We start from the raw sequence: 27,956 nt of genomic DNA, 5'->3' as shown, positions 1-27,956 counted from the left end.
ATGCATCAATTAAAATGTTTGTTTCCTAGTATTGTATATATGTACCAAGTTTGAACGTAAATGGACTTGTCATAGAGAAGATATAAGCTCCCCATTACACTGAACACAGTAAAAACAACACTGAATCACAGTAATGCACTTTTTGATAAAATGTCTTGATTGAAAATATGCAAAACTATATATGTACATGTTGCTTTATATATGAATATTACATTGGTATACATTACATAGCATTATATTATGCATGGTTACCATGGTAACCAGATGCATACAAATGATGAATTACCACTTTACAGCTTATATCTTCTCTATGACAAGTCCATTTACGTTCAAACTTGGTACATTATTATATACAATACTAGGAAACAAACATTTTAATTGATGCATTTGTATATTTGTAAAAAAATGTTTTTTTTTTTGCCTTCAATGGTATAATGCCCCCTTAAAAGGACAGAGTATGGAGAATCCACGTAGGATGGCATCCATGGGGAGAAGAAAATTCCTTCCGAGGAAATGCCCCGGCTGAGTGGTGAGAAAGGTGTCACCATTGTTGTGATGTCACTGTAATGAGCACCCAGGAAGTAATGAGCACACAGAGCACCCAGGCAGTAATGACTCTCCCCGCCATCCACTCCCTTCTCAATCCCCCAAAGCTGTGCTTGTCTCATCAAGTAGTTTTGTGTTGTGTCTCACGTATTTGTCTGTACGTACAGTATGTTCTGTATGTAGTATGTAGTATGTTCTGGACACAACTGGGGTTGTGGATCTATTGATGTAGGAAATCCACTGATGTGGATCCATGACTGAGGTTATGGATCCACCGTTTGGAGAAGTTTTACATCCAAAGGTTCAAAAGCTCGAGGAAGAATGGTGCCCAGCTGATGATCCGTGCGGTCGGGAAACCAGTGAATGGCTTCCAGGTTAAGATTCTTACTTTAGGTAAGGGAACCATATTTTGAGGATTTAAATGAAGTTGAATATGGGATGTTGTCAAGTTAACATCACTTCCTGTAATCCGTTAAATTATATAATAGGAAATAGCCGAAACTGTACAATTACACCGGCCAACGTCATTTTCTTCAGATATAATTAGAGGTGGCCTAGATAGTTCTTGGGACGCCGATTCGAAGTTTGTGATTTTTGAAAGATTATTTCCCTTGTAATGTGCAAAACTATGTCCAAAAAAAAAAAACTTTCAATTTCGATCTGTCACGAAAACTAGACGTACTAAAGGAAAAAACAAAAACAGATTTGGAATCGGCGTGCAAAACCGGTCTAGAAAAGTGTTTACATCTTTGACGAGAGAAAACAGTTAAATTTTGTCAAACAGTGTTATTCAAAGGTATCTGTGTGTGTGTGTCGTGGGTCTGCGCATCGTGTAGTGTTGTGTCGTCGGTCTGCGTGTCGTGTCGTGAGTCTCCGCGTAGTGTTGTGTCGTGTCGTGTCGTGGGTCTGCGCGTCGTGTCGTGGGTCTGCGCGTCGTGTCGTGGGTCTGCGCGTCGTGTCGTGGGTCTGCGCGTCGTGTCGTGGGTCTGCGCGTCGTGTGGTGTCGTGGGTCTGCGCGTCGTGTGGTGTCGTGGGTCTGCGCGTCGTGTGGTGTCGTGGGTCTGCGCGTCGTGTGGTGTCGTGGGTCTGCGCGTCGTGTGGCGTCGTGGGTCTGCGCGTCGTGTGGTGTCGTGGGTCTGCGCGTCGTGTGGTGTCGTGGGTCTGCGCGTCGTGTGGTGTCGTGGGTCTGCGCGTCGTGTGGTGTCGTGGGTCTGCGCGTCGTGTGGTGTCGTGGGTCTGCGCGTCGCGTCGTGTCGTGGGTCTGCGCGTCGCGTCGTGTCGTGGGTCTGCGCGTCGCGTCGTGTCGTGGGTCTGCGCGTCGCGTCGTGTCGTGGGTCTGCGCGTCGCGTCGTGTCGTGGGTCTGCGCGTCGCGTCGTGTCGTGGGTCTGCGCGTCGCGTCGTGGGTCTGCGCATCGCATCGTGGGTCTGCGCATCGCGTCGTGGGTCTGCGCATCGCGTCGTGTCGTGGGTCCGCGCGTCGCGTCGTGTCGTGGGTCCGCGCGTCGCGTCGTGTCGTGGGTCCGCGCGTCGCGTCGTGTCGTGGGTCCGCGCGTCGTGTCGTGGGTCCGCGCGTCGCGTCGTGTCGTGGGTCCGCGCGTCGCGTCGTGTCGTGGGTCTGCGCGTTGCGTCGTGTCGTGGGTCTGCGCGTCGCGTCATGTCGTGGGTCTGCGCGTCGCGTCGCGTCGTGGGTCTGTGCATCGCATCGTGTCGTGGGTCTGCGCGTCGCGTCGTGGGTCTGCGCATCGCGTCGTGTCGTGGGTCCGCGTCGCGTCGTGTCGTGGGTCCGCGTCGCGTCATGTCGTGGGTCTGTGCGTCGCGTCGTGTTGTGGGTCTGTGCGTCGCGTCGTGTCGTGGGTCTGTGCGTCGCGTCGTGTCGTGGGTCTGCGCGTCGCGTCGTGTCGTGGGTCTGCGCGTCGTGTCGTGTGTTCACGTGTCATGTTTCCTTGTCATGCGTTTACTTCTCCATGTGTCGTGTCCCGTGTCTGCATCTCCGTGAGTTGTGTGTCTGCATGGGTGTCGTGCGTGTCAGTTCCACAAACCTGAGATCCTGTAAAAAAAAAAAAAGAATAAAAATGCAAGGACGAACAAGGTGCATCAGTGTTGTGTTCTAGAGTAATTTGCTTATCATGGAGGAAATTACGACACCGGTCGCCCAGCTACGTGAAAAAATAAAATAAATGGAGGTGAACATGTGTTTATACTTCGGCCCACCTTGAACACGTGGAAAGCTTCAAACTGGATGTTGCGGCTTTTATCCCTCAAGAGATTCATCATTAGCTTGAGGTTTTCAGGACGGCTGATGTAGCGGGTCATCACTGTGAAATTATGCCTGTCAAGGAGTAGTTCACCAAGAAGCTGGTGGGAGCAAAGTGGGAGAGGAGGACGAGGGGAAAAAGTATTTGATAATTGCTCTATGATTCCATTGCAGTTCCTTTGTCAGGAAAGGCCAGCTTTCTTGCACTCAAAAATCAACATTGTTGACTCGTCTTCAACCATCCATATCCTCCCTTCGTCAGCTCGGTGCAAGCAAGCCGGGCATTGTGTGAAACTCTCAAAGCTGGCCTATTCATCACTCACCTTGAGAGACTGCCGCTTGGTGACATAATTCTCTGAATTCAGAAGCTTTTCATATTCCCCAAAAATCTGAAGAGGTACGGAAGCAAGAAAACACAACGGTCAGAATGGCACCTCTTTCTCTTCCAAATATTGGAATACAGACAAGGTAAGAGAAGAAAAGAAGAGTATAGACAAATGCCAACCCGCTCGTAATGCTCTTCCAGGAACTCCGCACACATTATCTTGTGCCGGGTGAGGAGGTCCTGCCAAACACAGCATTCCAGGTCATCATGTGCAAGATGAGATGAATCCATGATGGCCTTCCTTCCTCAAATGCTGCATTTTCACATCCACCATTTACACTCTTGCATAGGTACACTCTTCCATGAAGCTGTTACAACAACACTCATACTGTATAGACACCATCTTGCAGTTCCCCCCCCCCCCCCCCCGTCATTTCCCACAGAGCAGAAACACCACGGACAAGTGTGTACACGGTTACATTTAGACCTGGAGCGAAGTCGAAGGCGCACCATCGCAAATCCCAATGCTTCCCACCTTAAGCAAAGTTGAAAGATGGCCAAAGGTTCCACCAGGAATGACCAGATATCAAATTTTGAGTGAAAAATAATCTTCTGTTTTGACCCTTGGTGACCCGAAGCCCCTACCCCTTGGGACATGAACCGGGGGTCAAATCCAAATAACCTTTACATATTTCACGTGGCCCCCAATGTTAATTGCATGTAGAAAGTTTCATTTTAAAATGTTTTAAGATGCGTGACTGCCCGTAATTGTATTTTTTTGTATTTGACCTTTTGACCCCGCCCTTGGGCCCCAGGGGGCTTGGCCAAAATGATACTGCTGTCGCACCTTCTTACCATGTGATCACAACTACTAAGTTTAGTGAATTCCTGCAAAACTGTTTAGGAGGAGACAGCGTGACAGACAGACAAACAGAGACAGGGAGAAGCCGATAACAATACCCTACCCCCCCCCCCCCCCCACGTTTATTTTATTTTATTCAAGAAGCGTAGCGATAATAAGGCCATAAACAGTCAACACAGCTGCTAGAGCTATGTGGATCGATAAGTAGCTGCACAAAATATGCTCGACATGGAGAATGGCATCAAAGTTATTCAAGCGCGAACTATTCAGGGCTTGAGCAGGAGAGGCTCGGGCCGGGGGAGGAAATGATGCTGGAGCACAAAGGGGCGAGCGGAGATGATGGTTGCATAGCAAGGGCCCGGCGCAAACTTGCAGGTGAAGACAACGCAGAAATGCATCACGGGTAATACGTCATCTACCTCGTTTAAAAACATATTTCAGGACGTAACGACAGCACAGGTGACAGGTGAGCTAAAGTAGAAACGGACTCGACGTGTCTTTGTCCGCTGGAATCTGGCTGGAGATGCCGTTATAGAAGTACACGTCCCTTTACCTTAAAAGTTGCAAAGGCGTCGGATGCGATGTCGAACGTAGACATTTCGACGTAGCGGAAGAAATGATAGAACTGCTCCGAGTAGAGCAGGATCCGAGCGAGCGCCTCGTGCCGGATGCACTCTCGCAGCATGATGCCGCAGTTCAATGCAATGTCTGGGCTTTCGTAGCTGCAGACCAAAGGATGCAGCAAATCAATAACGACAACGCTTTTGGTCCTTAAAATAAAGAATTAATTTTATTTTAACTTCTCAATTCAAATTGAAACAAATTGCTGCCCGGATAACAGTCGCAAGTGAAGAGCACATTTCAACTTTGGAAGAAAGAAAATCAAGCCATTCGCACAAATAAGCATCGCAAACAAACTGCACAAAGTTTATCTTCTTTCAAAGTTTCAAAAGAAGGTGAAAATTTTAACAACAAATGTGAGGATCACAGCTCGATGAATAATGACGAGCGATCAATATAGTTAGGTGGCTTAGTGGAAATATCGTTACAGGTTGGATAAAAGCGCCATTTTTGGTACAGAGCTTCCTTTTAGCCTAACTTTAGATTTTAGAAGGGGTGCCACCTGAACGGGGTCATGGATCCGGGTCAGGGGGGCCGGGGGCACTACCCCCCTCCCATATTGCTGAAATACGGGTTTTACACCAATCTTATATTGGCTATGAGCACAATTTTTTGGTACATAACATTTTTAAGCACTCCATTTCATTTTAGAATGTGAGGTTCCTGAGAACAGGGGCAAATGGCCGGGCGATTGGGGTGGGGAGCCCCCCCCCCCCCCACACCATAATATTATTTTTCTTTGCTTGTGATAATTATGAGGCACATTTTGGCAGAGCTCATCTTGTGTCCCAACTTTTGATTTTAGATTTTCCTATTTTTGAAATAAAGCACATGCGAGATCTTCAGCATGGGCCCTGGAACAGGGGGCAGGGGGCTGGGGGCTGCAACCCACCCCCCCCCCCCCCAATTTTCTAGCAAAAAAAAAAAAAGCAGAAATGAGACAGATGTATCTTGCAATGCAGTAGTTCATAGTCTATTCCTTACAGCTGCACTTGCAGAGTGGAGAGCAATCCAGATTTGCATTGCTACATTTGCAGGTAGAACAGTTTCCTCTGCAGGAACATTTGATCAGTTCTCGGCATGCTCTGGAGACCTCTGGAACTGTCATCCACACCGGCACCCAGGATCCTGTTTCCTTGGTCCAGCCATAGTCTTCTGGAGATGGAATCACTTACAGAGACCGAGTACTTGTTGTCCAGATTCCTGCCTGATATATTGCCCTTCTTACAAGCTGCAGCAGTGCATCCTGTGTTGGGGGCAGGTTCTCCATTGTTCGACACAAGCAGAAAGATAACTTGGAGAATTAATGTTGCAACAAAGTGTCGCTGATTTTGTGTGGTCAACAAACGACAGACCTAATCCAAGTGCACCCATCATAAAACGAAAACAACAACACATGTTAACTCAGAAATAAATCTCTAATAACTGCGAACAAAGCCCATATTTTTGACATCGAGAAGTGGGGGGGGGGGGGGGGGGGGTTCCCCTGGCCCCTCACCTGACCTTTAGCCCCTGTTACAAGGGCCATCACATTCTAAAATGAAATGTTGTGCGTAACTTAGGTTATGAACCCAAAATGGTGTTAATAGACAATGTGAGAAAGGCATAAAACCCGTATTACAGCGACATGGGAGGGGGTTAGTGCCCCTGGCCCCCCTGACCCAGATCCATGACCCCGTTCAGGTGGCACCCCTTCTAAAATCAAAAGTTAGGCCACAACGAAGCTCTGTACCAAAAAGTACGCTTTTATCCACCCTGTAACGATAAATAATCGACAAAATTGACACTAAGCCACCCTACTAATAACTGGATGTGCACAAGCAAAGGTTATGTAAGGGGAATCGTTCAAACACAAACCGTCCGGTCACCATTTGGTCTTTGAAGATCCCCACAGGTCACATAAACAATGGACCACCACCCAAATAGGGGTTTTGTGCAATGATCGCATGGATTTTGACATGTTCATATCAACAGCCCCAGATAACACTGTTTCTGCCTGAATGGCTTCAACGCCAGCACAAAAGAGGAACTTCGGAATGTGTCGGTGTATCACATTCCACATCAGAAAACTCCAGAAGAACTCCACAAAAGCATGACAGAAAGGGAGAGACACACACACAGCGACCGACACACACACAGCGACCGACACACACACAGCGACCGACACACACACAGCGACCGACACACACACAGCGACCGACACACACACAGCGACCGACACACACACACACACACACACACACACACACACACACACACGCACACACACACACACACACACACACGGCGCCACAACGCCATGGGAATATCAAGAAACCCAAATTCGCGGAAACTACGTATTGTTATCAGGACTCGCGATGATAACTGAGCAGTCGAGGGCGATAGTTATCCTCATATCCTAAACCGTTGCATCACCGACATTGATAATGTGAATATAAATGAACTAAGTCGCGAAATTTCACACACCAGCCGAACAAAACAGAAAACGGAATATCATGGTCCAGATTCAATCCAATTTACCCAGGTGTGGACGAACAAGAGCGAGTATAAAACCAAGTAAAACACATTGAATCCGAAAAAAGACAAAGAAGAGGGTTGAGCTCAAATAACAAAGTAAAAACACCTCAAGGACAACGTGTTTAAACTTAAATCCCTTCCCTTGGACTTCCGCAGATCTTATTACAAAATCTCATCACAAGTACGCAGACAATACAAAGTGGATATTACACATGGCGGAGTGTACAAGGCCTTCCCTTTCACCAGGCCCTATTGGCTCGAGAATCGAGAATAAAGGGCAGTAAGATGGTCCACACACAGACGCTGGATCGAGTCAGAGCCCGGAGCAGCCCGCACGAACACAGGAAAGGGAGCACGGTGGCTCCCCCTCACTCCCGATGTCTCAACCAGAGGGAGCACGAGAAATCTCCCCGTCCAATCGTTCTGTCGATTCTTTGTCTGCCTTGTGTCCCTGAACGAATCTGCGTGCTATACACCTAGTTTAAGGCTCAGGCAACGTACCGTTTCTGTGTAGTTCAGCACAAAATCGAAACCAAAGCTTTCAGAATCATTGGAATCGATGAAGCCAACTCTGAGGGCTTTTCACTCACTCACCGCAGGCAGGTTGGTGGTCTTTCCGTCTTCTACCGACTCCTCTCCGGCCTTGCCCCCCCACCTCCCCCTGCTCTGTCCCCCAAATATCCCTACAGGTCGCACAAGATCTGCCTGCAACCCTCTTATGGTTAAACTGCCAAAATCTCGACTCTCTGCTCACCTTCACTCCTTCACTCCTTCATTCCTCTTTTCTCCCGCCTCTGGAACAAACTCCCACACTCCCTTCAATCCCACTCCTCCCTCCAGGTCTTTAAAACAGCTGTTCACCACCATCTCTAATCTTCCCCCATCCAAAACCTTGATCTTTTCTACACCCGTTAATTCACCCAGATCCACTTATCTGAAATTCCAACTTCTTTCCTGGAACCCCTTGCAGTGTCCATATGTTTTATACCTCTCCCACCTCCCCCCCAAGCCCTCTCCCTCCCACAGATCTCCCGATGTCCCTGCTCTCAAATGTTGTACTTGTGTGCTTCCCCCTCTCTCCCCATCTCGTCTCCCGCTCCCTTTATTTCGTCTTATGTGTCGGTTTTTTTTTGTCATTAATGTTCGCTCTTACATGAGCCTCGATCTTGTATACAAAAAAAAAAAGGATTCGATTTTGGTGAAGATCCGGATCCAGATACGAGAATTTTTAGTGATTATTCACCATTGAGAGATGGGGCCACAAACGACCTCGAACATGAAAAGTTATGGATTGATTATGACGAAACTTGGTGGACGAGTTGGACAGGTGACGAGAACAAGCAGATTCGATTTTGGTTCAGGTAAGCAGATCCGGCCTATCATTGGGATACAAAACGTAAACCGTTCACAGTCTGGCGGAGGTATGCGCTCTACCGAGTGTCGTTCTCGTTGTTTGTTTCTCTGTCTATCCGACGATTTTCTTTGAAACCACTCGACCAGGATCCATGAGACCCATTTTATTTTAAAGGTAAGCCAGGTGTTGGTTTAATGGTTAAGGTGGCTCCCTTGAGATATTCGGGTCTTGAGTTTGAGCCCCTGTCGTGCCGTCGAAACAACACTAGGTGGGTTGACTCAGACTATCCGCCTTCCGAGGTCGGCAAAATGAGTACCACCTTACTGGTAACGGGGGCACTGCATCGGAGGCACAGCCGTACTTCCAAAAATGATGCAACCAGCAACGAGCAGCCACAGGCTACATGAAACAACATTTCAGAGGTTGTTGTCGGAGGAGTTCCGGTTACATGTTATTTTTCCAATACGAACCTTGTGTTTTTTATCGTTAAGCTTCCTTTATAAACCGCTATTTTACTGAAGAATCGCGAGAAGACGGAATCTCTCGAGATGGTGAATTAAAAGTGTTGTTTTTATTTACTTTTAACATTGTTCTTAAATGAGAACAGGAAAATGCTGTTAAGCACGATAATAAAAGGACAGAGAGTTGGAGGTGGCAGGTTTTTGGGTCGGGAGGGGTGGTCGAGGACTTGGTGTGGGGTCGAGGACTTGGTGTCGGGTCGAGGACCTGGTGTCGGGTCGAGGACCTGGTGTCGGGTCGAGGACCTGGTGTCGGGTCGAGGACCTGGTGTCGGGTCGGGGACCTGGTGTCGGGTCGGGGACCTGGTGTCGGGTCGGGGACCTGGTGTCGGGTCGGGGACCTGGTGTCGGGTCGGGGACCTGGTGTCGGGTCGGGGACCTGGTGTCGGGTCGGGGACCTGGTGTCGGGTCGGGGACCTGGTGTCGGGTCGGGGACCTGGTGTCGGGTCGAGGACCTGGTGTCGGGTCGAGGACCTGGTGTCGGGTCGAGGACCTGGTGTCGGGTCGAGGACCTGGTGTCGGGTCGAGGACCTGGTGTCGGGTCGAGGACCTGGTGTCGGGTCGAGGACCTGGTGTCGGGTCGAGGACCTGGTGTCGGGTCGAGGACCTGGTGTCGGGTCGAGGACCTGGTGTCGGGTCGAGGACCTGGTGTCGGGTCGAGGACCTGGTGTCGGGTCGAGGACCTGGTGTAGGGTCGAGGACCTGGTGTAGGGTCGAGGACCTGGTGTAGGGTCGAGGACCTGGTGTAGGGTCGAGGACCTGGTGTAGGGTCGAGGACCTGGTGTAGGGTCGAGGACCTGGTGTAGGGTCGAGGACCTGGTGTAGGGTCGAGGACCTGGTGTAGGGTCGAGGACCTGGTGTAGGGTCGAGGACCTGGTGTAGGGTCGAGGACCTGGTGTACGGTCGAGGACTTGGTGTAGGGTCGAGGACTTGGTGTAGGGTCGAGGACTTGGTGTAGGGTCGAGGACTTGGTGTAGGGTCGAGGACTTGCTGTAGGGTCGAGGACTTGCTGTAGGGTCGAGGACTTGCTGTAGGGTCGAGGACTTGGTGTAGGGTCGAGGACTTGGTGTAGGGTCGAGGACTTGGTGTAGGGTCGAGGACTTGGTGTAGGGTCGAGGACTTGGTGTAGGGTCGAGGACTTGGTGTAGGGTCGAGGACTTGGTGTAGGGTCGAGGACTTGGTGTAGGGTCGAGGACTTGGTGTAGGGTCGAGGACTTGGTGTAGGGTCGAGGACTTGGTGTAGGGTCGAGGACTTGGTGTAGGGTCGAGGACTTGGTGTAGGGTCGAGGACTTGGTGTAGGGTCGAGGACTTGGTGTAGGGTCGAGGACTTGGTGTAGGGTCGAGGACTTGGTGTAGGGTCGAGGACTTGGTGTAGGGTCGAGGACTTGGTGTAGGGTTGAGGACTTGGTGTCGGGTTGAGGACTTGGTGTCGGGTTGAGGACTTGGTGTCGGGTTGAGGACTTGGTGTCGGGTTGAGGACTTGGTGTAGGGTTGAGGACTTGGTGACGGGAGTAGGGTAAAAACTTGGGGTAGGGAGTAGGGTTGAAACCTTGGGGTATGGAGTAGGGTTGAAAACTTGGGGTAGGGAGTAGGGTTGAAAACTTGGGGTCTGAAGTAGGGTCTAAAACTTGGGGTAGGGAGTAGGGTTGAAAACTTGGGGTAGGGAGTAGGGTCGAAAACTTGGGGTAGGGAGTAGGGTTGAAAACTTGGGGTAGGGAGTAGGGTTGAGGACTTGGGGTAGGGAGTAGGGTTGAGGACTTGGTGTAGGGTGAGGGGGATGGGGGGCGGGGAGCAGTTGAAGATTTGCAGTCACATTTTACATTACGTCGGATTTCCACAGGCCCCTGATAGTGCACATGCATGTACATATATACGAATGGCAAGATCCCTTACCTATGCATACTAAAAACAAGATGAATTCCCATTACAGTCATTGCTGCACAAGTTATGACTAACAAGCATCGCCTGCCATATGAACGCATTGTCTATTGCCTTCCTCCAGCGCCGTGAGGACAGAGTTTTGTGATTGGGAATAAAGATGATCATAATCCGTGATGTCACCGTCAAGTTGCGTAATACTGCGACCTCAAGGGGGCATCTCACAGCATTAATCAATCCTTGTGTGCAACGGTTCGAAAAGCCGCATGCATTTTTCTCTGCTTGTAGCATTTAGCAAATGGTAGTGGATCCTCGCTTAACAACAATTTGCCGAACAGAATGAACGAATTCCGGTTAATCTCACACCTTGCAAAGTGCAGGGTGGGGTGGGGTCGAGGCGGTGGACACGGAGAAAAAGAGATCTGTGTTGAAACGTGTCATCAAAAACCTAATTGAATACTGGTGTCGGTGGAGGCTCATGCCACGCATGCGTCGGTAAACAAGATAAACAATGCATTTTATAAAACCGAGGTTAGTAGTAAGAGTGAACTCGTTGCCGTGGGAAGTGAGGTACGAACGACGTTTCAAGTCCATCCCCTTATGCTCTTAAGGATAATGCTTGAAATGCGAGTCGCACTTCACTTCCCACAGTGGTAAACATAACTCACTCATCAACTTTCAGTTGATGAAAAATAAAATAAACAAGTCAGGAGACGACGATGGTTCACGAGCGAGCGGTATTCAATGACAAAGGACGGACTATAACCGAAACAGGCCCGGACAGGCCAGGCCTGGAAATGTCAAAACGAAGGTTACTGACCTTGAAATGAGATAGAAAATAATGTATAATCAGTTATGAGGTTAGTTAGCTACACAATACCGAAAATTCGGTTCGATTCCGACAACTTTGAAACTTTGACCTTTGTGACATGCAAAGGTCAAAGGTCAGAGATTCTGCAATTTGTTGGAAAACTTGTATTTCATGATGTATGTGATAATATAAGATCATGTACGACATTTCACCCTATCAGGAAGCGAACAATGTAATAAAACCATCACAAATCGACTTTTCTAAATTTCGTGACCTTGTGACCTTGACCTTGGGGCGAAAATGAAAAATAGAGCTCTGTGGGGCTAGACACACGACATTGGCCTAACCAAATACCGAAACCCCTGTCAGATCCAACCAAACCCCTCGGAGAAGATGTAGCTTCAACTCGATTACCCACTAAAAAGACATCATTTTCGGGCGTGGCTCCGCCCACAATGGGCGCAATACGCCCACTCCAGGCAGGACACAACTAGATCATGATATCAACCTCCCACCCAAGTTTCATCAAGGTCGGATGATATCATCGGGTAGTTATGCTGTGGACAGACAGACACACACACAGAGACACACACTCATGACGACTATAGTGGTCACTCTTTTTAATAACTCGTGAACCAGTAAATAAATAAATAAATAAATAACATCCTCCAGCTCATTCATTTCCGGCAATCACGCACCCTCTGAGCAAGAGGAAGAGCAGGCCCTGGTTGGCACAGATGTACTCGACGGTCGGAGAACGTGTGCCAATCTGCCGCCGGACAATATTGCTGAAGATCTGAGCCACATCCTTCTTACCCTACGGAGAACAAAGGACACGGTGTGGTTAGTGGCGGTGAGCTCGCATAAGCAAAGAATGCATACAAGGAGAGTACCGAAGGAACACATGCATTGTACAAATGAAACATCTTCATGCTGCCATAACGTACGACTACGATTATGGGAGCGATTGTCATTCCGTCAGGGAGCGATGAAACGAGTCTGCAAAAGGTTGCACGATGCAAAGGAATCGCTCGACAACCAGCAGTCTCATTACAAATATCAACAAGAAAGAACAATCAGAGATTGCAAACCCTCGCCAGGATGTGTTTTCAGTGATTTTTAAGGCTTTCGTGTTAAAACAAATATGGCGGCCGAACCACGTGACTGATGACATCATCATTATTTTTTCTCCACCAACTTATCCCTAGATTATGCTCAAGAAATTTCATCTTGATCAGATGAAGATTTCTACTTGTCCAATTATGACTTCATAATGGAGGCACCTATGACATCATTAACATATTTTATTCCCCATGGAGAGTTCTTTACAATGAGCCATGTCTCAATTTTTTCCATTCGGCGCTTTCAGAGATGTAGAGGTGCAAAGTTTTTCGGTTTTTCTAAGATGGCGGCTGAACCACGTGACCTATTACGTCATAATTATCATAAAAAATTATACAGGTGTAATTGCACCTATGGTGAAAATTTCCTGTCAATCGGACCAACAGTTGCAGAGAAAATCATATTTATTCTGTACAAACAGACAGACAAACAGACAAACGGACTCAAATGCAATACCCTCTCCTCAGGCGAGGGCAAGACGTCATGAATAGCACGATACTTGTGAAATCCAAATAAAAAAATAGTTGCCATGGAAACAGCACTTTGGCAATTTCGAAAATTTGACCTATCTCGTGTTTCACATGATTGATTGGTGTACAAAACTAATTTGGATGATAAATTTTCTAACTGCGGCCTAATAGGTGTTCTACATGTTTCCACATTTTAGAAATCTGACCTTGAGGTCTAAATTTGACCTTGACTGCTTGAGAAAATGGCTGACCGGAAGTGTGTGCCCAACCACCGATCTTAAAGTGTTCGTCAAGTAGAATGCAGCAACGCAAACAGGAAGCCTCGACAAAACCATGGTAAACAACAACAACAACAGGCATTTTAAGGCCATTTTCCCTGCAAGAGCGGGGGTTAGCCATGACAATGTCCTCCATTTTGCCATATTTTCTGCATCTCTCCTTGTTAACCCCCTTGCCCGCATTTCTTCTTCGACCATCTTTAGCCAAGTCTTTCTCGGCCTTCCCCATCCTCTACTTCCTTCCACATTCATTTCCATCACTCTTCTCAACCAGTCACTTTCATCCTTCCTCAACACATGACCAAACCATCTCAACCTGTTCCTCATAACAGCATCCATTACAGGCTCTATTCCCATCATCTTTTGCAATTCATCATTTGTCTTCCTCTCTCTCAACGATACTCCACACATCCACCGAACCATTCGCCTTTCCACCCTTTCCAGCCTTCATTGCTGCTCTACGTTCATTACCCATGTCTCACTCCCATAAATCATAACACTTCTCACACATGCAGCATACACCTTTCCCTTCAGCTTCAACGACACTCCCCTCCTCGTCAGCACGCCACTCAGTTCCCGAAACTTCTTCCATGCACATCTCACTCGAGCAACCGTTGCCGAGTCTGATCCACCTTCTCCATTCAGCATGTCTCCTAGGTAACAAAATGTTTTCACACCTTCCAGCTTCACGCCATCTCCAAGATCCAACTCAACATTTCCTTCATCTGCAGCTCCCTCTGTGCACACCTTACACTTGAATGTAGCTGCCCTCTCAAACCACTACATTTTTGATGAACCCACTCAGCGCACATTGTACATTGAATGGAATTCACTCCGACACCCTTCCTGCACACAGCACATGGCCACTTCCCAGTTCTTTCCACCTCACCACATGCTTTACCACTTGCCATCACCTTCGTTTTTCCGATATTCACCTACAGACCTTTTGTCTCCATACATTCCTTCCACTTGTTCATCTTCTCCTTCAGTCCATCCATACTTTCTGCAATCAACACCAGATCATCTGCACACAACAACTCCCACGGTAAACCCTCTATTACGTTCTGAGCCAGCACCTCCATCACAGCGACAAATAGTAGTGGACTTAGTACCGACCCCTGTTGCACTCCCACCTTCACCTCAAACTCACCACTGTTCCCGTCCTTCATCCTTACAGCTGTGCGCGCTCTTTTGTGCATTGCCACCACTACTCTGATCAACCATTCCTCCACTCCTAACTTCCTGAATGCCCATGACACTACTTCACGTGGAACCCTATCGAATGCTTTCTCCAGATCAACAAACACAAGAAACAACTTCTTCCTCTTCTCCATGTACTTCTCCTGCAACTGCCTCACAATAAAAGGCACGTCTGTCGTTCCTCTTCCTGGCATAAATCCAAACTGCATTTCGTCAATCTTCACTTTTTTCCTTATCCTCCTCTCCAACACCCTTTCCAATACCTTCATTCCATGCTCCAATAACTTTATCGCTCGATACGAGCCACAGTCCAGAGGGTCACCTTTCCCCCTTGTATAGAGGGACGAGGGTACTCAGTTCCCAATCCACTGGAATGCGGCCTGCTTTCACCACCAGATTACAGATCTCTGTCATTCTCTTCACACCCCAATTTCCCGCTGCCTTCAACATATCTCCCACAACTCCCGTCGGCCCTCCCGCTTTTCTACTCTTCATTGCTTTTATCGCTTCCTCAACTTCCTTCTCGGTTATCTTCTCTGCCGGTCCTAAAACTGGGAACAAAACCATGGTAAGGTCATCTCAAAAGGTATGTCAGGAAGCATGAACTTGCTGTGACCCATTATCCTCAAAAAATAAAAGGCCTCTCACTTTTGATTGGCTCTACCAGTTGGTATGGCAGGAAACAACTGAATTTGGTCCATTTTCTAAGTCATAATCTTACGATAATTCACCAAATGTCTGTCCATCCGTCTGTTCCCAGGTACCGCAAAAACGGGTGAACCGATCGCAACAATATTTTGGGCAGGTATTCCTGGGACCCCCTGGAGTAAAATAGGCCATATTGTTTTTCCAATTTTTCCAATTTTTCCAAACACTATGGAATAATATTGTTGCGGTTTTGAGAATCCTGTGTTTTTTTTTTATTGTTGTAAGTGTCATGAACCGTGTTGTAAATATCACCCTCCGTAGTGTAAAGGTCAAAGGTCGTCCTCCTAGTTAATCCATATACATGCAAGTAGCAAATCATATATCCTTCTAAATAGTTATCTCCTTATTGTGTGTATTAGTTTAAGGCTCTGTCTTCCATTAATTGACACTGCATTGCATCAAATTCAAATAAGCTAGATTCCCTTTCAATTCCCCATTTGTCAGCAATTGCCAACTGCATTTGCCTCCATTGAGCACGCGGTCGTTTCGGAGAAGAAAGGCGTGTCTCTGCCCTCGTCATCGGAAGGAGGAGTGAGCCAGCCCTTGCCGACCAATCAAGCACGAAAGGGTTTGGCTTGAGAGGGCGGAGAGAGAACGATCGGGGAGGTTCGCGAAGGTTCGAGGGTGTGGCCTATATAACCCGTCCCGCGACGCCCCCAAAAGAGATGCGAGAGATGCGTCAGATGCGTGGACCAAGGAGAAGCGTGAAAGAGCACATGAGTGGGAGAGAGCACGAACCAAGCGTTCCATGGTGAGGGGCGACCGAAAACGCTGCTTCCACAGAGTCCCTACCGCACGGAGCCCTGACGCGCTGCTGTGAACCAACCTGCCGGTGCGCGGTGTACAGCCAAATACTTGGAGCTGCCGGCTCCTCGCTTCCCGCCCGGAGTGGACCTGCTCGCTGTGCCCTGTGATTCCACCTGCTCATCCCTCCAAACGATTCCTGCCATTCCATCCTTTTGTGTACGTGAGTTTGTTTTGTGTGTCTTGTCCTGGGTATAAGTAAGACTGTTTAGTGTAAGCTAGAAATTGCTCTGTGTCCTTCTGGTCCTTCCATCCTTTCTGTCTTTATTTTATTATCCTTCCTCCTCCTTGGTTTCTTTTGACTTGTAAATAGTAGTAATAAATCATATTTGTTCTTCCTACTTTTGCCTTCTTCTTCTTCTTCACATCCGTTTCGTCCTCGTCTTTTCCCTCATTGAATACCTGTGGCGCGATTTTGGCCAACGTTTCAGGATCGGGTTTAGTCTTTGGTAATGGCTCGAACGTCGTGTTGCTAACACCGCTCGGCAATTATAACATCTAAAACCGGGGTTCGAACGGGAGTCCCTCCCCTGCTCGCGGTCAGGAGTGGCACTCAGGTCCTTGGGACTTTTTGTAGACCAAATACCCTGGCTGCTCCCGACCGGGAGGAGCGTTGGGACCCCCAGGACTCACGTCGGTCAGTCGCGGACAAGGGGATTGATCCCCCCTTCTTAAGGGGAAAAAGGCCGACGGAGAGATCCGTAACAATATTTACCGATATGAACAGTGATGTGACTTTTATTGAAATTCTACAAATACTGTTTAGATTTTGATGATTTGCGTGTGATGTGATTTAACGGATGTTTACATAAATCATTTAAAATAAAAAGCCTTCAATTTCCGATATTTTGCCTTTTCATTTGGGCTTCCCAATTGAAGCCCCGCCCATAGGGCGGGTACAGCTGCTAGTAATAATAATGAGTTCCCTTACAAGTACTTCAATGTAGGCGGAAGCCATTGCACCCATAAAAGCCTGCGCAATGGTTGCTAACCCATGGCTGCTTGTCCGTGCTCTTTCCCATCTCTCACATACGTATGATTGTGTCGATCGCTTTTGAGTAATTGACTTGGATGTTAAAGGCCGAATCGTCTCAGTGTACAACGGCATTCAAAAGGTTATCGATCGACAAGACATTCAACAATCCCAAAATACACCAACTTGGAATATTATTATATATATAGTCCCTCAAATTCAATGCACTCACTCCATTTTACCTTTAAACTGTTTACGCCGGTACAATGGAAGTTTTCAAATTGTTTATTTAGCAAGTTGCTTTCGTCAGTTCTTCATTGTCAGCAGACGTAGGGATTTATCGACAGTGACGGCCTAGCAGATGTGACTTAAAATGTCAAAGCAGATAGTGGTTACTAAGGGACAGTTCAGGGCTACACGAAGGGTGATGCAGACGCTTGAAGTCAGAAATGATGGTCTGCACATGGGCCTTGTGTGCATTGTCGAGTAGGAGGGGGGGAAGGAGAAGGAGGAGGAGGAGGAGGAAGATGAAGAGGAGGGGGAAGCACACCCTTGGGCAACATTCCTGTGTTTTGCCTCAACTGATGGCATATTTTTTGCATGAAACTGGCATAATAATCCTGTGATTGAGGTTTTGAGAGGCGTATCAATCGGCAAGATTCCCATGACATCCGAGAAATGAATAGACCATGATCTTGCTGGATGAGCGCTCATGTGATGTTTCTGGGGGTGGTAGTGACCCCCTTGTTCTTCCATTACATGGTTTCCAATTTTGTTTCAGGATCCCAGTGGTGAAGCCATGTTTGTTCACCAGCTACAAGATGGGCGACAGAGTTGGATGGAACCACACTGAACCATTCGAGAAGTTCACGACATGATACCAGCCATTGCTGTCGAAGTCAATGCTGAGGTTTCGGTAAACTCACCTTTTCAAGACCTTGAGGAAGGCCCGAGTATTCATCAATGATTGTTAAAATGCTGGCTTGAACAATAATTACAAGTCTTGGGGATACATCGGCAACATCAACGTTGGCGATCCTCCACAATCAATACCTCGAGTGGGGCAACGAGAGTCCAGGATCCGCACAGTATAACCAATCACAAATTGCCAAAAAATATTTAACTAGTATCAGGCCCTGCCAACATCCTCAAACTACGACAGCACTCGGTAGAGGGCATACTTCCGCCAGGCTGAACAGTTTACATTTTGCATCCAAAACATGATGGTTTCCAATTTTGAAAACCATCATCCGATCTGCGTCGGGACCTGGACTAAAATCTAATTGGCTTATTCTTGTCACCTACCAACTCATCTATTGTTTTGTCATAATTCCTCCACAACTTTTTGAAATATCGTGCTATATGTCGTTGTTGGCCCTATCTCTCAATGGTGAAGAATCACTCAGAAGTTTTAAAAGATTCTCGTATGCGGATCTGGATTTGGATAATCACCAAAATCTAGTCAATTTGTCCTTGTCACACATCCAACCTGTACACACCAAGTTTCGTCCAAATCCATCTATAACTTTTTGAGATATCGTGATGTACAGTATATTGTTTTTGGCTCCATCACTCAATGGTGAAGAATCACTTTTAAAATTCCTGTGTCCACATTTGGATCTTCACCAAAATCTAAAATCAATTTGTCTGTCACATACCCCACCTATCCACATAATTTCGTCCGTATCCATCCGCAACTTTTTTGAAATATCTGCTCACAGCCAAATAGACACAGACAAACGGGGGTGAAAACTTAACCTTCGTCCACCGTAGGTGGCGGAGGTAACATCGTAATAGGTGGCGGAAGTAACAACGTATCAAAAGGTAATACTCAAATAGAATAGGTGGAAAGGATTATTTGTGTTAAATAGGAAACATCATTTACATCATTACATCATTGTAACTATCATTGCGTAATTTTCCTATACACATGATAAGGTGAAGAACCAAAGTTCACTGCACTGTAGGAATAAGCAAATGAGATTTTTCAAGGCACATGACGAGGTACCACATGGATTATCGAAGGTTGATGCCCGAGGTGAAGGCCTGTGGAGTGGCTGATAAGAGTAACTACATAGATTGGAAACTGGCTTAATGACAGGAAGCAACGAGTGGCTGTGAGTGCGAGGACGTCTGTCTGGGAGGTTTACGTTATGGGTTACCAAAGGTATCACAACTACGACAGTTATTATTGATAACTTGCATCAACTATTTGGGCAGTGAGGTCGAGAGTTAACTTTCCAAAATTAGACCCTGTTGTGAAACATGTGACGTTTGGTGAGGTTACCGTACGTTGTACAACACAGGTTTGAGTTTAATGACGTTAACAATTGGTCTTTATCTCCACGATTTTTGAAAAACAAAACGCGGGCATATTACAATCGGCTCCGTCTGTATGTCTGTCAATCCCCTCCTAAACGATTGGCAGAAATTCAAACATGGTACTTAGGATCACCACATGGTAACAATGTGCAAGAGCAGTGCCATTTTTGGCCCTGCCCCCATGTGTGGGGTCAAAAGGTTAAAGACCAAAAAATGCAATTATGGGAACATTTTAAACTTCTTGAAATTAAATTGTATCTGCAATGAGCATTAACGGAAGCATGAAATATGGAACGATTTTTGGATTGACCCTCCAGGTCCACACCTTGGGGGAGAGGGAGCACTTGGGGTCAAAAAGCATTAGCGCAATTGGATATAAAGATTGCAGGAGGGGGGGTGGGGGGGGGGGGTGATTAGAATCGTAAAAGTCGGCATACTTTCATACATTGTGTAAAGGATGGGAAAATAAATACAGGAAGTAGGTTTGTTAACCAGCAATGACTTGAAGGGTCTTGTTAACTTCTTATGGGTACTGAAGCAGGGTGCATGTGTGACGGACAACGCTGTTGGTCATGACAGATACAGCAATTGCTAGCGTGGCGCACGGAGTAATGGTCACCATTCGTGGTAAAAGGTGCCACAAATACTGTAACACACAGAGACTGACAGACCGACACAGACAGACGTATTTGATATCCAGAAAATGGAAACAAGTTAACCCTCAGGACTCCAGGACAGCAACATCTTTGTCATGAATGAAATGGAAAACCAAATACTACATTGGAGTGATCAGAAGGAACCCGAATAAGCAAAGAGCAAAGATGGAGTCATCAGGAGGAACCTGGATAGGATTCGGGTTTCAACCGCTACTCGACAACCCTCAAACCCATCCAGGCGCAGCCAAGTGAACCTTCCAGAAAAATCTCTGCAAGAATTCATTTCTCCTTGCACAGCGAGATGAAGAAAGAGAGATAGAAAGAACAAGCAAGAATTAGAATGAATAAGGAGAAATGTGAAAAACTAGAAAGAAATGTGAAAGAAAAAGATCCATAAATCCGAGCACAAACTCCTCGCACCAACTCCTAGCCCCAACTCCGAGCCCCAACTCCGAGCCCCAACCCCGAGCCCCAACCCCGAGCCCCAACCCCGAGCCCCAACCCCGAGCCCCAGCCCCGAGCCCCAGCCCCAACTCCCAGCCCCAACTCCCAGCCCCAACTCCCAGCCCCAACTCCCAGCCCCAACTCCCAGCCCCAACTCCCAGCCCCAACTCCCAGCCCCAACTCCCAGCCCCAACTCCCAGCCCCAACTCCCAGCCCCAACTCCCAGCCCCAACTCCCAGCCCCAACTCCCAGCCCCAACTCCCAGCCCCAACGCCTAGCCCCAACTCCAAGCCCCAACTCCAAGCCCCAACTCCAAGCCCCAACTCCAAGCCCCAACTCCAAGCCCCAACTCCAAGCCCCAACTCCAAGCCCCAACTCCTAGCCCTAACGACTAGCCCAAGCACCATAAACATAGTTAGGGATAGGATCATAATGTAACTCATAACATACACTACCGGTCAAAAGTTTTAGAACGCCTCAATTCTTCCAGTTTTTATTGAAATTTAAGCAATTCAAGTCCAGTGAATAACCTGAAATGGTACAAAGGTAAACAGTAAACTGCTCGAGGTTTAAAAAAAGTTTAGGTTAGCAAAGACGGGAAAATAATGTAAATTGCACAGTTATATTGTAAAAAAGACCTTCTTCAGGGAACAAGTAATGGGTTAACAACTTACAGCTGTTCTGCAGCAATGTAAGTAAATTAAGCCTTGAAAGTTGATGCAAACAATTCCTACAGGTGTCCCAACCTCTGCTGATTACTTGATTACAAACCCCCTGTCTGTATAAAAGCAGTATTGGAACAGACTGTTATTACACCTTCTGAAGCATTATTTGGACAATATTGCACTGCAGTCGGAAGGGCATCCGGCCATAAAACATTGCCTCAAACAGGGAACCATGAGCTCTTGGGGCCCGCAAGGCTAACCCCCGCTCTAGCGGGAAAAAAATGGCCTTAAAACGATCATTCTTTTTTTTTTTATTGCACTGCAGTAAGCAGTATATTGCTATCATAATGGTGAGAAAAAGGCAATTAACAAAGGAAGACAGACAGACCATTATAACCCTTAAAAGTGTAGGTCTTTCCTTTAGAGAAATTGCAAAGAAAGCCAAGGTGTCAGCGAGTACAGTTTCCTACACCATCAAAAGGCACTTGGAAACTGGAGGAAACTCTGACAGGAAGAAGTCTGGCAGACCCAAAGCCACAACAGAATCAGAAGACAAGTTTCTGAGAGTCAACAGCCTGCGTGATAGGCGGCTCGGCTCACAGGACAACAGCTTCAAGCACAGCTCAACACTTGTCAAAGTAAGCAAGTCTCAGTTTCAACTGTGAAGAGAAGACTTCGAGCTGCAGGTTTGACGGGTCGAGTGTCAGTAAGAAAGCCATTGCTAAGATGGCAAAAAAAGGAAAGGAGGCTTGCCTGGGCCATGAAGCACCGCCAGTGGACTACTGAAGACTGGAAGAAGGTCTTATGGACCGATGAATCAAAATTTGAAATCTTTGGTTTATCACGCAGGGTTTTTGTACGCCGTCGAGTAGGCGAAAGGATGGTTCCTCAGTGTGTGACACCAACTGTCAAACATGGAGGAGGAAGCGTGATGGTCTGGGGCTCTTTTGCTGGATCCAGAGTCGGCGACTTGCACAGAGTGACTGGCACCCTGAACAACAGGGCTACCACAGCATTTTGCAGCACCATGCAATACCCTCTGGAATACGCCTAGTTGGTCAGGGGTTCACCCTTCAGCAAGATAATGACCCTAAACACACCTCCAGGCTATGTCAAAACTACCTTCGAGGAAAAGAACAAGACGGTAGGCTTCAAATCATGGAATGGTCAGCACAGTCTCCAGACTTAACCCCCATCGAGCTGGTTTGGGATGAACTGGACAGAAGGGTGAAAGCAAAGCAACCTACAAGTGCAACACATTTGTGGGAACTTCTGCAACAGTGTTGGAACTTCCCGAACAATATTTTATTTCCATTGTAGAAAGAATGCCACGAGTGTGTTCGGCGGTTATATCTGCAAAAGGTGGCTACTTTGCCGAGTCAAAAATGTAAATTAAATTTTGTTAAACAAAATGATTCTATGATTTCTTTTTTATCTCCAATTGTTTATTTGTTCTATGCTTAATTTCAGAGTACATTGAGACATTAAACTGCGTAAATTTCAATAAAAACTGCAAAAATGGAGGTGTTCTAAAACTTTTGACCGGTAGTGTAGTTCGGCCACAAATTCCTTTCAGTTATAAAACAAACTGAGGGGTTTATCATGGCCATGTTCCCTCCTTTCGCATTGTTTGTTATTATTCCGAGTGAAAGGATGTTATTTTCCACATTTTCTAAAAACAATATGGACATTTTTCCATATATTTCCACCGGTCTTGACATCATGGCATTTGGTGATTGTGAAAACACGAGTTCCGATGCTCATCGTGTGGTACGTTGTGCATCCCATTGAAATGTATTGGGTGTTGTTCCGGAAGTCTTGGCAAAATTGAGCGTACCTTCTCACTCCACTTCTCACTTCGCACTCTCGCAGACCTCACAATCACGACGCGTGTACCCAACCAATGTCTGCTGTAGCCCTCTATCACCAGTGCTTTGAAATATATTCTGCAAGCTCAATCTGTCGAATAAATCGAGTCCAAACAGGCAGCATTGGTACCACGTCCATAGTCTGCAGATCACGAAACGCCCCATGTCACAGATGAAAATGACCAATTTCACTGCAGTTCTTGGGAAAACTTTCTGGGAGAAACTCCATGACTAACCTTGGTGATAAAGCATGTGGGAGATTTGAATGAAGGAAAGCTTAAGCAACACTTCATTGGAGCTGCGCTGTCACATCAAAGGAAACGTGCGCTAGCAAATGGAAAGCCCTCAGGATAACATCAAGGCAGCACAAGAAGACAAAGCTCCAATAATACCAGAACCTGAAAGTGGATAGCACCATTAACCCTCAACATGACCATGGTCTCGGAATATATTTTTTTAAAGTCTAATGGACAAGTGAAGGATTTCACCACCGACATGTTGGTCTGGCTCGACTGCAAATATGAACAAGACAGAGTGTTGAACAATACAGAGCCTCGCCCGGGCATTTATCCGGGCGAGCGCCGTCACACACCAGAGGCGCAATATTAAAGTAGATCTGTGTGCACACTGGAGGATGAGCGGAACGAGACAAGGACTGACGGATGGATGCATGGACAGACAGACAGACACATCGGGAGTCAAACAAGACAGACAAACCGAGAGTCAAACAAGGCAGAGAAATCGAGAGCCAAACAAGGCAGACAAATCGAGAGAGAAACACAGACAGAGGGATGGACCAAGAAACACAGATAGATGGAAAAACAAACAAACACACACACACACACACACACACACACACACACACACACACACACACACACACACACACACGCAGCCAGGCGGAACGCAAAACACAGGCAAACAGGCGGACCAAGAGCCACAGACGGACCGAGAACCACAGGCAGACAGGCGGACCGAGAAACACAGGTGGACAAATGGAACGAAAAACACAAGCGGACAAAAGGGCTGAGAAATACAGGCGGGCTGCCCGAGAAACACATGCTAACAGACAGGCAGACAGACCAAGAAACGAAGACGGACCCACAGAGAAACGGAGACGGACCCACAGACACATTAATAGCCTCTCCAGTCCCTTCAGGAACAGTCGAGAATGATAAGTCAATAAGAGCAGAGCGGGTTCAGATTGCTTTGTGTAGAAGAGAGGTCCGGATGAGGGAATTTGAAGGGAAGGGGGTAACCCACCCGACACCTCAACTTAAATAGTTTTGCTTTTTCAAATTAATCACAATAATTAGCTTATACGTAGCCTTGGGCCACGGTCAAAAAGGATCTCGTGAAAAGTTGTAGTTTTACAGCTATTAATCGTTTTACTCCCATGGTCGCTTTCAATGGAGAGGGATGGGGGTGGAGGGGAGGGGAGGAAGCATGGACACCAAAGAATGTGGTTGTTAACAGCAGCTTACTCCATTCTTTGGTATCATTGACTGTGGACTTTTGTTTCGTTATCTTTCACTTGTCAGGCACTTTCTTGCGTCAGAGAAGCGTATGCATGCAGTGTGCGATTACAGTAAGGGTCTGGAAACTTGCCTCCACCATCCATATCATTTGCATTGTTCCTTTGGTTGTGGCTCTTAAAAATGAAGAAAAAAAATGAATGAATGATCGTTTTAAAGGCCATTTTCCCCGCTACTGCGGGGGTTGGCCTTGCGGGCCCGATGACAATCATGGTTCCCTGTTTGAGGCAATGTTTTTATGGCCGGATGCCCTTCCTGACGCCAACCCTTGGTCGCCTCTTACGATGCGCAGGGATACGGTGTACCTATTCTAAGCCGGGGTACACACCGTGATCATTCATCCCAGCAAGCTGGTACTCAATTTGCCGACCTCGGAAGGATGACAGGCTGAGTCAACCCCCCTGGCGTTAATTCAGCGATCGACCGGGATTCGAACTCAGGATCCTAGGATCCCAAGCCTGCACCCTAACCGCTAAGCCAACACCAGGCTTCTTAAAAATGAAGAAAAAAAATGAATGAATGATCGTTTTAAAGGCCATTTTCCCCGCCAGAGCGGGGGTTGGCCTTGCGGGCCCCATGACAATCATGGTTCCCTGTTTGAGGCAATGTTTTTATGGCCGGATGCCCTTCCTGACGCAAACCCTTGGTCGCCTCTTACGATGCGCAGGGATATGGTGTACCTATTCTAAATCAGGGTACACACCGTGATCATTCATCCCAGCAAGCTGGTACTCAATTTGCCGACCTCGGAAGGATGACAGGCTGAGTCAACCCCCCTGGTGTTAATTCAGCGATCGACCGGGATTCGAACTCAGGATCCTAGGATCCCAAGCCTGCACCCTAACCGCTAAGCCAACACAAGGCTTCTTAAAAATGAAGCCACTTAATTATTAAAGAAAAACAAAAGACATCTAAAAGAAAAAAAACTCCCAATTTGTTGATGTCAGCATGATTCCCCCGCTCCCACACAAAATCCTTATATGTCTGAGAGGAAGGAGCAGAGTCGTGCACTTTCCTTTGAGCCGTAGAATCTCAGTTCAATTCCCGACCGGAATCTAATAATCTAAACTGTCGGGGTGGTGCCTCGCAGGTTGGTGGTTGCATCACCAAGTACATGTTCCCTCGTTCTGATGTTAACCCGGGGGATCCACCTGCTGGCATTAGTTTGTGGCCGTTAAAGATCCCATGATGAGTTTAAAGGAAGAGCTTGCAAGATATGGCCGGAAAAACTTGAATTATAGGTTCCTGAACTTGGCACTCCTTTTGGGTGGAAGATTGGGGACTGTCGGCGAAAAGGGATTTCTCCACGAAACCTCACGAGGATACTGGGTTATCAGAGGAGGCAGTGTAGTATGGTCGGATATATGAGAGAGATCCTAAAAATCAGAAGCTCAAGCGAATACCTTCAGCGAGTCTCGTTCACTAGTGACGTCATTGAATGAGGATGCAAATGCTGCTTGAAGATGGCATGATGAAGGCATCATGTGGTAGAGTCACTAGTGACGTCATTGAATGAGGACGCAAATGCTGCTTAAAGATGACTATGTACACGGATGTAAAGCGAAATCAACTAAAAATAGCGATTTCGATGTTTTTTTAATTTCAAGAGCGTTTCACTACAAGGAATAACAACAGAGGCATAAAAAACATTTTTTGTAAATATAAAAGGCTGTAGGTACGGTGTACCAAAAAGTAAGTTATGTAATTATGGTTGGGGTGGTCACAATAAATTATCATGTGAAACCATAGAATAAATTGTCCGATTTTTTTGATCTTTTACAACTCTCGGAATAAATAAATTTAAAAATCCCGGAAAAAACAATTCGGAGAAATTTTTTTCATCATCTACCGTCTCAAAGCAATGTTATTCCTTAAAAATTCAATGCACAACATTGGGCAAGAGGGAGCAGGGGTGGGGAGGACAGAGACCCGTGTCAAGAGAGACGAAACTTTATGGACCTTGCACGGCAACTTCCATGTGGTCCAGCAAAAGGGTTTGGTCGAAACGTAAATAGAGCGTCATCAGTTACGGTCAATGGCTTAAGAGGGGCACTCATGCCGACCATCGGGTGGTTCTGAAATGCTTTACTTTTCGGCACAATTGGTGCAACCCGGGAGAGACTAAATTATTTTTAAATAAACTGCTCCCCTTAAAGCCGTTATGCAGCAGCAGCAGCAGCAGCAGCAGCAGCAGCAACAACAACAACAACAACAACAACAACATTGCTTGCAATGGCGAGTGTTTCTCTGTGGGTCCCACCACCACATCCCCACAGACAAAGGTCAAAGCTCCCGGAAGTGGTTCAATTCAGCCTAAACACACAGCCGGTTTTTTTTTTGGGGCTAAAAGATCGAGGCTCGTGAAAGAGCTAAATACAGCACACAGTACACAGCACATACTGCACACAGCCACTTATAACACCGCTTCCAAAATAAAGCCGTGCCACACGACGGGACGCATACCGTGACATTGCTGCGCAAAGCTTCAACGATGCCTTTACATATCCAACTAGTTGCGCCTTGCCGTGGATATGACGTTATGCAATTAACATGACGCATTCAGAAGCAGACAGTGTGTGCACGCACACTTGACCCCGCAACAGGCCCCAGAGCCTGTTGATGACCCTAGTGACCAGCCTTCACGAGAGAAGACCGGTGCGAAGACGGGGAAAGAAGTGGAGCGATCTGGCACAAGATAGGAAAAAAAATTGAAGTTAATGGACTGGGATAGATTGATAATCTTCTTCTTTAATGGCCACCATTAACCCACCTTTCTTGTGGGGTTGGTCGGGGGAAGCGTGGCCCGAGTGTTCACAAACCGGCTGGCCAGGCCTGACGTTCGACGAGTTAGGGCAGGAATTTGGAATTTGTCCATGTTGCTGGCGACATCGCGCCTACTCTTCGCGAAGGACACATGGACGGTATGGAATGGCGCAACATATCTCATGTCGTATCCATCCGCAACGGAGATGTGCCAAAAATAAACCCAGATAATGCGCAACACATGGGTGCTTACGCCATTTCCCCACCAACCACAATAAGGTCGTTTTTCTTTTCTTGTGAGGAAAATAAATTTGAGACAACAACACAGCTGATCGTTCAAAAAACTAAAACAAAAACATGATCGCGCAAGTGCCTTGGCATTTCGATCATCGAGCTCAACAACAGCCAAGAATTACAGTTCTAGTAACATGAATGGTTGGCACAACGGCGTACACGTTTT

The 27,956-nt window shown here is 47.0% G+C and overlaps 1 protein-coding gene across 2 annotated transcripts in view; it reads right to left on the bottom strand.

Annotated features, from left to right (window-relative positions):
* The window catches only part of CAB39 (calcium binding protein 39), a 51,581-nt gene that overhangs the window by 13,528 nt on the left and 10,097 nt on the right, over window positions 1-27,956 (bottom strand). For both annotated transcript variants that reach the window (XM_068101930.2, XM_068101931.2), the window contains exons 4-8: window positions 12,387-12,505; window positions 4,542-4,710; window positions 3,307-3,366; window positions 3,125-3,190; window positions 2,759-2,902 (exon numbers count right to left, since the gene is read on the bottom strand). In XM_068101930.2, coding sequence (XP_067958031.1) covers window positions 2,759-2,902; window positions 3,125-3,190; window positions 3,307-3,366; window positions 4,542-4,710; window positions 12,387-12,505 — 558 coding nt within the window. The remainder of the gene's footprint in view (window positions 1-2,758; window positions 2,903-3,124; window positions 3,191-3,306; window positions 3,367-4,541; window positions 4,711-12,386; window positions 12,506-27,956) is intronic.

The sequence above is a fragment of the Myxine glutinosa genome, chromosome 5, assembly GCF_964187855.1.
Source record: "Myxine glutinosa chromosome 5, kmMyxGlut1.1, whole genome shotgun sequence".
Taxonomy (NCBI): domain Eukaryota; kingdom Metazoa; phylum Chordata; class Myxini; order Myxiniformes; family Myxinidae; genus Myxine; species Myxine glutinosa.
The sequence above is the reverse complement of the archived record's forward strand: the minus strand, read 5'-3'. Positions and strand labels throughout refer to the sequence as shown.